General features: G+C 40.3%; 2 protein-coding genes across 2 annotated transcripts in view; both read right to left on the minus strand.

Annotated features, from left to right (window-relative positions):
- Window positions 1–5337, minus strand: part of LOC103710761 (uncharacterized) — a 70374-nt gene extending 65037 nt beyond the window's left edge. Inside the window, 3 exon segments of the mRNA XM_088718782.2 lie at window positions 52–186; window positions 331–434; window positions 5041–5337. Of these exon segments, the coding sequence (XP_088574908.2) occupies window positions 52–186; window positions 331–434; window positions 5041–5137 (336 nt within the window). The 5' untranslated portion in view covers window positions 5138–5337.
- A 5449-nt stretch (window positions 5338–10786) lies between these two features.
- On the minus strand, window positions 10787–11675 carry LOC103710804 (FCS-Like Zinc finger 2). The gene is made up of 2 exons (XM_026806125.4): window positions 11250–11675; window positions 10787–11076 (listed from the first exon to the last, which is right to left on the minus strand). The coding sequence occupies exons 1-2, from the start codon at window positions 11522–11524 to the stop codon at window positions 10875–10877; spliced, it is 477 nt and encodes a 158-aa protein (XP_026661926.4). The 5' UTR covers window positions 11525–11675; the 3' UTR covers window positions 10787–10874.
- Between the last annotated feature and the right edge of the window lie 3431 nt (window positions 11676–15106).

The following is a 15106-nucleotide window of genomic DNA, read 5'->3' on the forward strand; positions in this document are numbered from 1 at the left end:
AACCCGAAATTGAAAGATTATAATAAGGAAATCAATGCAATGATTTCTTACCCTGACTCTAATCTTCTTAGCTTCTTGGATAGCATCTTCACTGCAACCATCAACTTGTAATGCCGGTTCAGCTAATAATAGAATATGATCAAGATAAACCAAAACTGGTTCTTGGCCTAGTCTGCTCCATGGAACCTGGACAGAAAATGATAAATTTCTTGCTGATTCTATATTTTGTAATCAAAAGTTTCAACCACCATCTCCTAAGTTCACCTGAAAGATGTATACAGTGTGACAAGTATTACAGATCATGCCCAGAAAAAGTTGATATTAACAAACCTTAAGCCTCACAGATCCAAGTAATCCTGCTTTAACTTTCACAGGCAACTTCAATGCATTAAGCGCCTCTTGTCTCAATTGCATGTTCGTTAGTTCTACGTCACCTGCACAATAACATTAATTTTCTAAAATAATTATATTTTGGACATCAAAACCATAACTGCTAAAAGGACATAGAACTTACAAGAAAACAATAAGTCTATAAACAGTGATAGATCTAATATAATTTTACGCCTTAGTAGCAAAATTATATTGTGTAAAATAATTTTCCTGCTTCAAAATCTTGCTCTTGCACCTTACCGACTCCCTAAAAGACAACCGTGGAAAAACTATCGTCCAAAAACAGTTTTTGGCCCCACGGAAGAAGGGTGGATATCAAGGTATACCAAACCAGGCCGAACCGCCGGTTCACCTGTACCGAATTGAACCGGTAGGGAACCAGATCAGTTCATCCCTAAATTTTGAAATCCTTCCTAAACCGTCCTAAATTGCCCCGCACCGGAAGGTTCAAAGCGGAACCAATGTGAACCGTTCGTTTCGCACCGATTTAAAAGACTTCAATCATGGTCTATTGAACCGGGGTGAACTGCCTGGTTCTCCTCGTACTGAAACAGTACTGTACCGAACTGGTAGCCAACTGACATAGGGCCCGATACCGGTTCAGCTAACTTGGTAGATACCTTCAAAAAAAACAGACCCAACTCCCCACACCTGAAGAAATGAGCGGCAATGTGGCATCATGGAATGCCTAGAACAATGATTGGTTGAACAAGCTAGCCATCATCAGGCAAGAGATACAGAACCAAGATATTGACCCAGTTTTGTCATAAATATCCTATGCATGTCAGATCTCTATGTTAGAGCATTAAAAGCAATAGGGCAAAGCCTAGGAGTTGTTTGGCAAGTTTGAAAAGGCAGGATTTGCACAACATGATGGTTCATTATGGGGATCCATTAGACCTAGCTAGCCATAAAACTGCATAGACCTAAGGAAGGTCAATATTGAAACAGAGCGTATCTTGGAGCTAGCCAAGGAATTGACAGCCAACAGATCAAGCCAAGTGGCTACAAAATGGGTTGCATAGAAGTTGTCAATATCTACTTTTACTTGATAGGCAGGTTTGAAATTGGAGAATCAAGGTGCAAGGGACAACGATAGACCATGAACAAGAATGTAACACAAGATGGCCATGAAGAAAGATGTGCCATGGACCCAAGACCAAGACTAAAGCATGAGAGCTTTGTGATTACCTAGCTAATGAAATCTTGGTAGGCTTAAAATGTTCAAGGTCATTCATGGAGAAGTCCCTCGTGATGCAAAGGCATTAACATGTTTATGTAGTGTGGATCTCTATGTTAAATGAGTTTGGCCATGGGTGTCAAGCTTAAATAAGGTTGTCAAATTCAGATCCCTCTTAACCCCCAATTTCAGAGGATAGGGACTTAAGTGAAAAAAAATCCAATTTGAGTCCCACAAGAGAACTAGGGCTCAACCATGTTTCATTTAGTTTTTGGTCCCCAGTCATTTTATTCACATTTGCATTCTTTCGGGAGCTAGCTTGTGTTCGACTTGAAATCAACTCGCCCGACTAGTAAATGACCTAAGCTCGAGCCAAATATTGCAGCTTGAAAGATAAACAAGTCAAGCTTAAGCTAGATCCGGCTCATTTGGTTTCAGCTCGACAAAGCACAGGATATACTTTTTATTATGAAATAATAAATAGATATATAATGTAATATATAGTTTTTAAAACAAATAAAGTGCATGGGTGTAAAATGTTGGAGATGTTATTCAGCCATTGGAGCTTAATCCCATGGCTCAATTCCTTACTAATTACCCAGTCATTGGATTAAAGATCCAACATATAACCAATCAAGTAGATGTATATTATTTAAGATAAATATATGAGAAATCCTCTCACTCCCAAATCCAACCTATCAGCCTTCCCTCTCCTCCCACCATCCACCTCCTAATCCTCTCTTCTCTCTTCCACCCTTCACCTCTAAGCTCTGAACCATCCCCCCCCCCCCACTCTCTCCTCCTTGAGATCCTCCAATGAAAAGCCTTCCGGACCTTCTCACCCATTGCTGCCATCCACTAGCCGCAACCATGATTCCAATGTTGATCGAGGCTTCACAATATCACCCCCTCAACACCATTGATATGGAGATCCACCAGATCAAAACCAACTCTTGTAGATCTCTTAATGAGTCAACCAGGATCACTCTATCTCCTTCCAATTCTTTTTAGATCCTGAAATCTATGCTTCTGATCACCTGCTTGTTCTTGTTCTGTTTTCCCTCCCCCTTCCACCAAAAAATTGGTTAACCTAAGAATATTTTTCAAGTTTGGTGAGCTGAACTCCAACGAGCCAAGCTTGAGCTAGGATTTGCTAGCTCAACTCAAGCTCGATCAGGCCATATTTAATTTCAAGCTGAGCTTGAGCAGGGCCTAGCTCACTAATGTTCGACTCCTTTACACCCCTATTAATACATGCCTTTGACTATTTTACACACACTTATGCATTTATGCATTATTCAATTTCTATCCCATGGTTTTAAAAATAAAATAAAATAATTATCAAAACAAGGGACTTGCACAATGGATCCTGGTCAATAAAAAGAAGTCAAAGTAGAAACCATAAATCAAGCTCTTTTAACAAATCTGATTATGGAATCACAGGCATCCATCAAGTGCACCTTTTCTTTAATTAATCAAAATGCATTGCAATAGTAGAAAACAAAATCCTGCTTCTAATCTTTTTCCCAATCAAGTGAGACCCCCCTCCCCAGTCCATTGCTTCCACCCTGCTCTACCTTCGACCTTGCCATCCATCAGTCCATGAGCCATCTCCATTCAGCATCACCCTTCTTTACCAATGGCTGACCTTTTATTAACCTTATTGGTGTCCATCCAGGTCGAGGCCCAAACACATCCTTTGGGCCTCTGGCCTTCTCTCTCACCTCCTTTGGTTGCTCTATGCCCTCTACCCCCTCCTCCCCTTATACTCTTCCCCAAGCCTCCCATTCCTCCCATAACTGGATTCATTGAAGTATCCAAAACGGATTTGCTTACAAATTCCATACCTACATTCATGTCACCATGTGTAAGCAAACCTATTCATCCAAGTTCAGGTTTAAGAGGTGTATCTCCCATGATCAAAAGTCATAATATATGGAAATCAAGTGCAAGGATGGAAAAAGGCATATGGTACTTGAGTTATTAGGAAGATGAAGTGGCAGCAAAAGGTACCTTGTTGCCGTACACTCTTAAAGGGAGCTATCCTACAACATGGAGTTGCACATAAACGTTGTGGTTGATGCAGTGGATGCTACTGCTCATAGACATGGAAGAGTGATGGAAGAGTTCAGATTTAAAAAGGTGTAAGGCAAGAAACATGAGGCCACATGACTTATTGCTTTGTTGGACTGCACCTGTTTTGTGCATTCATATGAAAGACTGAGGGGTATAGTTTTGATAGGCAACACACTGGGGTGTCGCGCACATAGCAAAGGCAAAGTTGAACCATGATGCCCTACAACCTATTCTAGTTCAAGAAATCTATAGATCTAAATATTTGTAACTGCGAATATGCAAACAAATACAACACATCCAGACACATAAACATATCATGGTTTTGAAACTGGTCGAAACCATAACCAAGACCAACGATCAAGGGTTGCCAACTTGCCATACAACAGACTTTAGCCATGCTTGTTGCATGATATAAGAATATAAAAGAATAGGTTGCATCTAATAAGCGTATGATTGCCTTAACAGAATTAAAAGGCCCAGTATTGGGCAAAATTAATGTCAATTACATGATATCAGCTGACGGATCATGCCCAACTACATTTGACCCTTTTATGCTTGGAAAGCTCACAAAGATCTCAATAGTCTAAACAAATACTACAGTTAAATAATAAATTTTAAAAAAAAAGATTACTAATCTTATTATTAAGATCCTAGAATAAAAATTGTCACTTCACTCATCGAGTTGAAACCAAAGAAGTGAAGGCAAAAAAAACAAGAAAGAAAGGAAGGAAGGAAAGAAAGAAAGAAAGAAAAAACAGTGAACATGCAAGTTTAAGTTATAGATGGATAATAGACAGGCATAAATAGAAACACAACCGGATGAAGGAAGGCAGCCCCGCGCACCAGGAGCCCGAACATCTATCCTAGTTTCGTTTTGACCCTAGTGCTTTTGATTATCACAAAAAAGCGGTTGTTACCTTCGGAGATAAAGATCATGAACTTCTGAATTATTCAAGAAGTCACGGAAGTAGTGTCCACAATGTGATCAAGAACATTAACCAAATAAAATGAAACCACAAAGATACATAAACTATATGTCCATTTCCAAAAAATCACACGATCCTACAATTCAGCCAGTCGACTTGATCATTCGAACGATCCTCAAAATTCAAATAAACTCATCAAAAAGTTCCCCACGAAACACCGTTTCAGCCTCGAAACCTACTGAAGACAAAGAAATCATGATCAAGAACCGCCGTCTCACCCAACCCCAAATTTCCCACGGTAATTACATATCAAGAAACGCAAGAAAAGAAAGAAAGAGGAACTAGAGGTCTAATTTGTTTACATTAATTCGGTACATCCTGATAAAGATTTCGAATAAATTGAAATATTCTTGATTGTTTTACACAAGTTGAACGGAAAGGAAAAGGAGGAGTATAGAAGAAGGGCACCTTTCCATACGCTAATCTTGAGAGCCTCCTTGTTGAGGCCCCGGACGTAGTTGCCGAGATACTTCTGGAGCAAGAAGGCTACCTTATCTTCCAACATCGTCGTCTTCGTCGCCGCCGCCGCCGCCTCCTGCTACGATCGTCGTCGAGGGCCGGGGAGGAAGGGACGAGAAACGAGGAAGAACGAAACAAGATCCAAGAAGAAGGAAAGGAGAGGGGGTAGAGGAGGGGGGGGGGAAGAAGAGACGGGGCGGTGGTTCTGGAGAGCGGGCAGGCTCCACGTTAGTAGTGACGAACGAGAGGAACGCGGTCGCCCTGGAAAATTAATATAAAAAAAAAAGAGAGAGAGAGCCCATCGGAGACTGAAATACCTGCGAGGCCCTTCTGCTTTGCCGGTAACTACAGCGGGTGCCACTGGCTTTTGCTTAATTGTAAAGCTAAACGTTGGATCTGTCGATGCGAGGAGGCAAATAGAATTCACACGAGGACGACTTGTTTGTCCGCATGGTTACCATACATGCAAGCCGCATCTACGACATGATGCATGGCCGACCGTTATGTGCCATTGTACATCATTAAGCGGCAATCCGCACCCTCCCTTGCATGGTGGTGATTGATGATGGATTTGGGCACACTCGTGGACAAATAAAAAAAGGATCTGACAGTGGTACCCAGCAAATTGGAAACTGTAATTGCAAAAACTTTTTAGATTTACAGCCTACCACAAGCAATTTTGTGGTGTGAAAACCTGCAAGGCAAAATCAAAAAAAGTTGGCAGTCTTAGATTGTAGCTATAGTTGTAAATATGATATGCTATACCGTATCGTATTGAACGGAACCAAATATACCGTACCAATCCGGTATCGATACTAGTATCGATGGTGTACAGACACACGGTATGCCAGGCGTACCGCAAACTATACCGTATCGAGACTATAATAGTGTGACACTGGTACGGAGTTTGGTATCAGTACGGTGAACCTTGTAGATTATAATTATCATCAGAGTGTTAGCTAAGGCTTATTCTCGATTATTTATATAATTTGTATGTTTCACATGTGCTAGAGATAATGGCTTTTTTTTTTATTAATTCATGGATATTCAACCCTCCGATTACTAATTTTCAACCACATGTGCTTGTTATAAAGCAAATCAAGCAATATATCCAAAACCACAATAGATCTCTTAGAAAGTGGCTTTCTTATGATGATACTTGCTAATGCTAACAAAACAGTCATTCTGTATTGCCTAGCATTATTAGACCTCGATTGCATTAACGGAACAAAAAATATAGTGAACTTGCCTCCTTATATCTATGACACATAAAAATCATTTCTTAAAAGCAAATGAGAAAATCTATAAATTTCTGCAAGACTTATCAACCTTCTGAATTCATATGGTTGTCCATATTTTTCTTACAAGGCTATGTGTTTTATTTCATACCTCAATCTTCTCTATCATGTTTCAAAGCTTTTTAGAATCATGTTGCCCAAGTATATCGATCTATAACCTTAAAATTACAGCGGTGCTGCACTCTTTTGCATATTTGCAAAGAGGCATGTTATTCCATTCATGTTTAATTACATGAACATTCTGGATATTTAATAAGTCTATATTTGTCTTTATATGCTCTTATAAATATTTTTATTACTATTAACACAGAAATAAATATTGACACATGTCAGATTCTATATTACATAAAACAAAATCAATGTGATTTAGGTGTGATTTAGATGTGATTTAGGTTTCATTAATTCAGTTTTTAATTCCCAGTTTCCCAAGAGCCATCAACAAAGTCTCATAAATTTATGGGAAGATATCAATTGATTCAAAATGTGGTATCCTTAGGCTATATTCGGACATCAAGTAACTAATAGAGGGTAGATAGACCTTATTATTGGTGACCATTTCTAACTCGGCTAACCATTGGTTAAAGTTATCCTTTATTTAGCTGGGATTCCTAACTTAGGTAAGTTATGAAAAAAAAATTGAAAAGGTAAAGAAGAGGGGGGGGGGGGGGGGGGGGAGCTTGGACAGTTAACTACATGAGTGCTACTTCCTAACGCTCTTTTTTGGGCCCTTGTCACACTCATAGATTTGTGGGATACGTGGAGCTCTAATGAATAGCGGGCCAGTGCTGTATATTAACCTACCACTCACCACACTTCAATTCTCGAGCAGGGAACAGAATGGTGTAAAATTTTTCCCGAGCTTTAATTTCTTTAAGAAGTGCCGATCAAATATATTACCTTTCGATAAATATTTAATTGGTTAAACTAATAACCCATCCTCAACAAGTAGATAGCAACGAAACATGCCCTGGTACCTTCTATAGTATGACGCATAGATAGTGGACCTGATATTGCATAGATTTTGCGACTATTTGGGAATGAGATACTGGTTTTTTTTTTGGTATAATAATGGCTCACATCCGATGGATGTGCATGCGGCCAACAAAATCAAAAAATAGATGACTATATACAAGTGTCGACATAGACACGTGGTTCACTCAAATAAATCCTCCTAAGTAATGTGCAGCAAAGGAGGTAACTTAGTCCGTAGCATAGTTTGTCTTTCTATAAATATGGATGGTCAGATGGGACTCGCACTCCCTATAAGCGTGCTGTTTTTTTTTCACAATGATTATGTAAAACCTAAGGACGTTTTGGGGATACCGGGATATATGGTATCCTCGCTATTTCGCTGCCAAGTTGGGGGTATTTACTATTTACGCATCCCTTTGTCTTTTGATCTACGGCGGCGGCCCGCTTTACTTCCGAGCACGCAAAGCTAGTCGGCTGCCGCGCTGCGAACGCCACGTATGCTCTCGCAGACGGTTGTCCTTATCACTGCGGAGTGCGGACCATCAACGCTCGTGGGCTCTATCCAGCGGTCCAGAGGGTCCAGTTCATGGTAGCCCAGCACCAGGCTCGGCCCCAATCTCTTTCCCACGAGGTGGCTTTTTCAAGCGTTCAATCTTTGGGGTGGTGCTTGGATCTGAATGCATTTTAAGGTCCAATGGGCCCGTGGGTTAGTTTTGTCAAACTAGGTTTGGGTTTGGGTCGGAAAGGAGTCGTTGTGAGTATAGCTTGCAATAGAGTGCACTCGACCCATCTGGATCCCTTGCAAAAGGCACGAAAATATGTTTCAGGGGGTTGAGATGCCAGGTCATTACGTTGAGCTAATAGCCCTCCTAGATATATCTACTGGGGCAACACAATATTAGGATGCAGTTTTTCTTGAGTGGTGACAAAGAAAGCTAGGAGAGATTCGGTGCACACGAATCATAGAAAGAGTTGGACGTGTAGGGATGAAAGCAGATCAGATAATATCTATCCAAATCCATTTCTATATCTAAATCTATCCCAATATGGATATAAATTTGAGTACCAACTAATATTCATTTTTCTTTAATGAATATAGATAGACAACCATATGATATATATCCGAATATTCAATTCTATTTGTGACTTTATTTAATTTTATATAGAACTCATTAACTTTTAAAGAAACTCATTATCTATTTATTTGATTTACCATCCACTTAATAATATTTTAGATTTTGTGGTCATAAAATTTAATTATCCAATTATATCTCTATTCATATCCATGCTTTCAGTATCCGATATGTTTCCATATCCTTGTAAAGCAAATATGGATGTGAATTTTTGCCTCCAACTAATATCCATATTCGATCTGGTTTCAAGTCTATCAGGATGCGCCACCCAAAAAGCATTACACTCCGAAACACCTTGTCGATGTTACTCGATTGCCGGCACTTGGGATTATATGTAAAGATCTAAATCTGGGCAATTTATGTTAGGTGCCTGGATTCATACAACATTTTATTGGGCCAGGATGAGTCTGGCAGGCTATCATATTAAAGAGCGCATATTGAAGCCCAAGACATTGCATCAGAGCCATGTTACATGAATATTAACAATCTTATGAAGATAAAAAAGAAAGTAACGCCCTCAGAGCCATAGATTTTTGAGGACAGGCAGATGGAGATTGCCATGCACGAAGTTCTCAGAAGCAACGCCCTCATTCAGCACAATGCTCGGTTCTCACCATCATTTGCTTGCTTCATCATTGGGTCGACCTACACCACGCTAGCCGTAGCCCAAGAAATCTTTCCACAAAACCAAATTAAGATGGCACGTCATTTGATTCTTGATTCATCTGAGTGGGCATCGAGTGCAAAGTTTCCGAGCGTTACGTAAAAGACTTGGTCAGGTCAATGGCACCGACCGAGTCAAGAAGACTTGGATACTTGAAATTCCGCAACGAATACTCCTACTGCTCCCATTTAATTACCGAGCCAATCAGAAACGGGATTTGTTTTTGTGTTTTTGTTTCCCTACAAATTAATAAAATACTATCTAAAAATTAACGCTAAAAGCACTGCAAACTGCTTGTTACTTGATTTCATATTTTTATTTCCCTGCAGATTAGCAAAACACTGCACAGAAATAAATGTTAGAGGCAGTATTTGCACGCGGCTTTGTGAAAAAACAATAATTTTGTCTGTGTTCATGCGAGATTAGTATGAATAGCCGATGTACCAAAAAAAATATTTTTTTAAGAAACAAAATAAATAATAATATAAAAAACCAACGGAACATTAAAATAGCACAGCATCTGAAACTTAAGCTCCCAAGGAAAAATAGATTCCTCATGAAGCTCACAATTAACATCGCCGCTCGCCCGGCCAATCCGGCACAAAATTGGTCTCTCTTAACACTTGCTCAGCTTTCAAACAATTTAATAAAAAAATAATGTACTGGAAGTAAGGAAACAAAGAACCGGAAGCCACAGAATATATTAAAGCATTGATCCATGTAACGAATCGCCCTCCAAATTTACTTCCTTGCAATGAGTTTTTCTATATGCTTTTTTTTTTGAAAAATTTCCTGCCTATGCTTCAGAATTTTCACGAATTCAAGTGCATCTTTTTACTCCAGAATTCCATTCAGTCATGCACTACCGAATATATTAATTGCGGTAAAATTACAGAGGATGCGTAAAAACAGTTACGGGTAATACCATTGCTCCTCTCTGAAAAGGGTGGCGTAACGTTTAAAACCTCGACTGTAGATATTTTATCGATCGTTGGATTCAATAATAAGATGCCGACATCTGATAGTTTAGCGGAAAAAAGGGGCAACATCTAGCTTTATATTTCCCAGTCAAATTTCCTGGGTCATGACGCTACCTTCCGAGTCACGGGGAAAGAAGCATGGAAAAAGAGAGCCATTCATTGTTCTCGTTGCTTTTTTTATTTTTTCCTCAGTCGACTAAAACAAAGAGAGAGAACCATTTATGCGAAAAGAGATGGCCAAGATGTGCAGTTAATTGATCTGAGCGAAGTCAGCATAATTAAACTACTCAGTACGTTTATATATATATATATATATATATATATATATATATATATATATATATATATGTTTATATCTTGCACAGAATCCGTATGGAGATCTCGCCCTCGGCCAATCCACCGGAAGCCAGGACGACACTACCAGTGAAGTCGAGAAAGAAAACAGCCTGATAGAAGCCTCAGAAAAAGCCCTTCCCTCGTACCCAAAATTTACATCTAAAAAGTAAAAAAAAAAAGAAGCATATAACGCAACCGCATAGCTGCTCTTCCTCTTCCTAGCTCCAATACATCAAAAAAAAAAGTTCCTACTTTTCATCAGTAGTGTAGGACCAAAAGTGATGTCTTGTGCTCTTCTGGTAATCTTCTCCCCTTCTTTTTCATCACTTCCTTCTTGTATGCATATATATATATATATATATATATATATGGTTTTGATCTCTGGGTTGTGTGAAGAGTTTTAGCCGGCCACAACGGTGCCAGTAGCCCGGACGTGGATGTTCTGGGCCTTGGGAGGGCTGGTGGCGTTGGACTTCTGCTTCTGTGCCTTCTTCTCCTTACTCGTAGAAGCCTTCAAGGAAAGCTTCCGGTTCTTCTCCTTGGCCTCGTCCATCTCGATCTGCTCTTGCCTGCACTCCTCGCTACAGAACGGTGTGTCTCCCCTGCGTCCCCAAAAGACCCCTCCGTCAGTCAAACAAATTTCCCAGCCAGAAGAAACATGATAAAACACAAGAGATCCTAAGGGCACCGGTCAGCGTCCAATGCCCACTGCTCCGACATCGCCTTCTCCGGCGATGTCGGAGAAGATATAAGGTATAGGAGATGAGGAGCAAACCTGTACATAAAGATGTCGCGGTTGCCGGTGAGAGGCTTCTGGCAGAGAAAGCATAAGTCGAGGAAGTGGCGCGGCCCGTCGTCGGAGAGTGGGTCGCAGAAGAACCTCGATCTCGGGGATCCCAACATGGCCTTGTAACTTCCCTTCCTGCTGTTATGAGTATTATCGGAATAGGAGGGACAGAGGACGTAAGGAGCGCCCTCAGAGGACCCCGCTTCAAGATCAGAGGACGAGGAAGAAGAAGAGGACGAAGAAGAAAAGGAAGAACAGTCCATGGATTACGTTGGATTCAGATTGCGAGATCTCAGTGCTTTGAAGCCTTTGTTCCGGTTCTTCGCTTACTCTTTGTCTTTGATGGGTTTAGAGAGACGGTAGTGGGCTGGTTCTGGGAAGGAGAAGGAGAGGAAAGTGGAGAGGTTATAAAGGGAGAAGGGCGTGGGGAAGGGGAGATATAAAAAAGCGGTGTGGTGCGTAAAGAAAGGGAGAGAGACCAAAAACAAAGAAAAAAGAAGGAAGGGGCCAATGGCCGGGGCGAAGCATGCATCCGGGTTCAAAGCCCCTTCCTTCTAAAAGGGTGGGAAAGGAAAGAAATGTGAACTTGTGGTCCCGAATGCCACCATCCGTGAATCTATAGGTTAATAGAAGAGACTTACTAGATTGAAAAATATATATTTATATAATTCAATGATGCTTGTCGCTGGCTATCATATCTCAACGTCAAACTACATTGAAAAACTATGTTGATAGAGAATCATATAGCGACATACAATGGTTGAAAATATTAAAATTTAGTAGCTCTTACTTGGAGGTTTAGCATTGGGTGATATTTAATCATAAGGACTGTTCTCATCAAGTGCAAGTTATTAGTTTTTTTTTTTTTTTTTTATGCGTGCTTTTGGTTTACTTACAGTAAGAGATTTGATGTTTTACTTTACTTTGTTTTGGAAAAAAAATTGTTTGTTTTTGGAGTAGTTGCTTACTTTGTTAATTCATGTAAATTATAAACAGTTGTCATGTGTGTTTAGCTTTGATCATCAATGTTTATTTTAGACTTGACAGGAAAATTTTTGGCCATGTTGAAAACTCTTTATAATTGAAAAATGAAACTTTCTTTGTCATTTTCTTGGTCTTTGAGCTTTTCTAATAGCGAGTAAAATGAAAGTTGATGACTATAAACATTATCTATTAGTCTTGAGATCTCAAAATATCTTCAATCTTTGATTGATGTTTTATAAAAAGGTTTGGTGTGAATTTCAACATATTTAGAAGGTAAAATATATCTACAAGAAAGAGATATCTCGTATTATATAACCAATTATCTATAAACTATCTTCAAGAAAAAATATATTCATTTTATTACAATTCAATGCTAAACACAAGCTCATCTAAGCCTCAATTCCAAACTAGATAGGATCAGCTGCATGAATTTCTCTCTCTCTCTGTTTAGGGCAAAAACCATTATATCTATGTACTTTAATAAAATTAGAATAGAGACTTATATTTGCCGATTATTTTTTTAGAAGCAACTAATATGATTTTTTTTATCATGCTGTCTTTAAAACTAAAAATAATCTCCAAATGCTGAATTGCTTTTTTTTTTTCTTTTGCAATATCATCTTTCCAAGTAATTCAGCTGCTCAAAACTTTGTTTCCCTTTCTTAAGAGAAGGTTTGAGAAAGTTCTTTTACCGTTTCAAATTACTGAGACAAAACTACGAGGAAAGACAAAAATAAGGTCGTTTTAGAGGGAGTTATAGGCAATAATTGTCCACTTCAAAAGCGAATTAGTCATTGATTGCCTGCCACGCGGTCCATCTCGAAGCATCTACAAAGCTCTCAAAAAATTTAATTAATCAGAATATAAATGCGGCACACAGTTTCCTGACCTCGCTCCAGTGGTCCTGGAGGCTGGTCGGGAAGGGGTGGGGTGGGGGGGCATTCCCGTTATTAAAGCAAAAACCCAGCCTCCTTACTTAAACCCCAGGAACTAACTAGATCTCCCACCAGCGCGTCCCCGTTACGTCACTCCCTTTCCCACCGGCTCTCCCCGGTCACCCTCCCCGCACGGTTCCCGATCTCCCGGTCACCCCTGACATCGCCCTTTTTTGCCGTCCGGCATGCCGCCGTGGGCCCCAGTGGGACCCGCTCCATAATGGCGCGTGACCTCGCTTTGTTCGCTCTTCCCCCGGCCCTTTCACGGATCTCCCTTCTCCGGTCAGCTCACCGCCTCCGTAACCTCACTCGTTGTCCGTTCCGTTTTTTTTTTTTTTTTCCTTAAGGTATATGATATCGACTTCTCCCACCAAATATCTGCAATTAAAATAATAATATTATTAATAAAAGTTACTTAAGTGAGGAGGCCACTCAATCAGTGCTTTAATTGGACGGCTATGGATGATAATTTTATTTTCAGCTAGGTCATGAGAGAAAAGGGCGAGGGCTTTTGCTTTATAGTGGTGGTTTGTATGATTGGTGCAGGATTGAAGTGCTTTAGGACCTCCAAAATGGGTTCGAGTTGTACACCGAAAAGGGCGCGGAACATGGGGAGTGGGTGTCTCTCTCCATCGCTATCGGGAGAAAAGAAGAGGCGGTTAGTGCTATTGCACCGCTTAATTAATTACAACTACACACAGTAACGCCGTTGTACTTATTTTTACTGAACTTAATTAAAAAAGATATTCCACTTACTGAATAGCAGTCATTATTTAAAATTTTATTACTTGAAAATAATAAAATGAGTAGTAATTATTCGATACTACGGCTTAAAAAAATAATAATATTGATTATCTTTGTTGCTAAAAAGAGATAACGGTCAAGTCATGCCCGTTAGTTCAAACTTAGTGAAGCGAATCTGGATCTTGCCTCGACGAGATAACTAAACTGCTTGGGGCGATGGCTGTGATGGGTCGGGACGGTGGACCCACGAGCCTAATTGTGACCGGCGGTGGTAGAAATAAAAATATATACAGTTCCATGCGCGTTTTGGGAGGGACCACCGAGAGAACGGTGGAGAGCCCACGGATCAGAGCACCAGACGGTGGCGATTGCATCATTCGACGCTTCAATGCGGCCCCTTTTGCTTAGCGTAGGTTACGCGTCACCGTCGCTGCCAGTGCTACGGGTTTTTAGCTTGACGGTGACGCATTTGATTCGAGCGGTGGAGATTCTCCTTCGTTGCCCCACCGAAACCGTGGTCCAGGCTCCAGTCCGCTTCCCGTCAACGGTCGACTTGGGGAAATCAGGGTGGACCCAACTGACACGAGTTTTTATGCGACGAGAGTAATTACACGGCCGTGATGAGAGGTCCAATCAAACCGGCTGTCTTAGGATTATTTATTTACTTATTTATTTATTTATTTTTGGCGCAACCAAGCAAAAACAAGAAAAAAATAACAAATTATTCCAAAAATCACTTTGAAATATTGAACAGCATAGGAGACGACTTAGTCAACAGTACTATTCGCTTTTCAGTATATGTGCGTGGTCTAAAAGGCACTGCACTCATCCATCATCCATCGAATAGATCACCATAGCTACATTCCTCTCAAGTAGGATAATACTTTTCTATACTATCTTGAGCTCCGCTCTAGTGGTCGTCGATCCAGCAATGCTTTGCTCTCTAGTGATAATTAATCTTGAGTCATGACTCTACTCCTACTCTATCTTCGTTACTGGACATACATCTTAAGTTGCTGGAGGGTTGGGGTGGGGGCTGCGTTGGGTTATCATCGTGGAATGGGAGTTGGGGAAATTTATTGTTTCCGGAATCGTCACTTCGCTGCGGAGCCCAGCTTCCTTTTTCTATTTCTTCCTTGCGGGGTTTTTGTATTGGTGGATGCTGTGGAAACGCCAGAGAGG

The sequence above is a fragment of the Phoenix dactylifera genome, chromosome 3, assembly GCF_051530095.1.
Source record: "Phoenix dactylifera cultivar Ajwa chromosome 3, Ajwa_hap1_PhDact_Kaust_v1.1, whole genome shotgun sequence".
Taxonomy (NCBI): Eukaryota; Viridiplantae; Streptophyta; class Magnoliopsida; order Arecales; family Arecaceae; genus Phoenix; species Phoenix dactylifera.

What these genes read in the sequence shown, in the direction of transcription:
- LOC103710804 (XM_026806125.4), bottom strand. Translation starts at nt 11,524, where the DNA reads ATGGACTGTTCTTCCTTTTCTTCTTCGTCCTCTTCTTCTTCCTCGTCC. An exon ending in CGCGACATCTTTATGTACAG is followed by an intron (nt 11,077 to 11,249) that starts GTTTGCTCCTCA and finishes TTGGGGACGCAG; the next exon opens with GGGAGACACACCGTTCTGTA.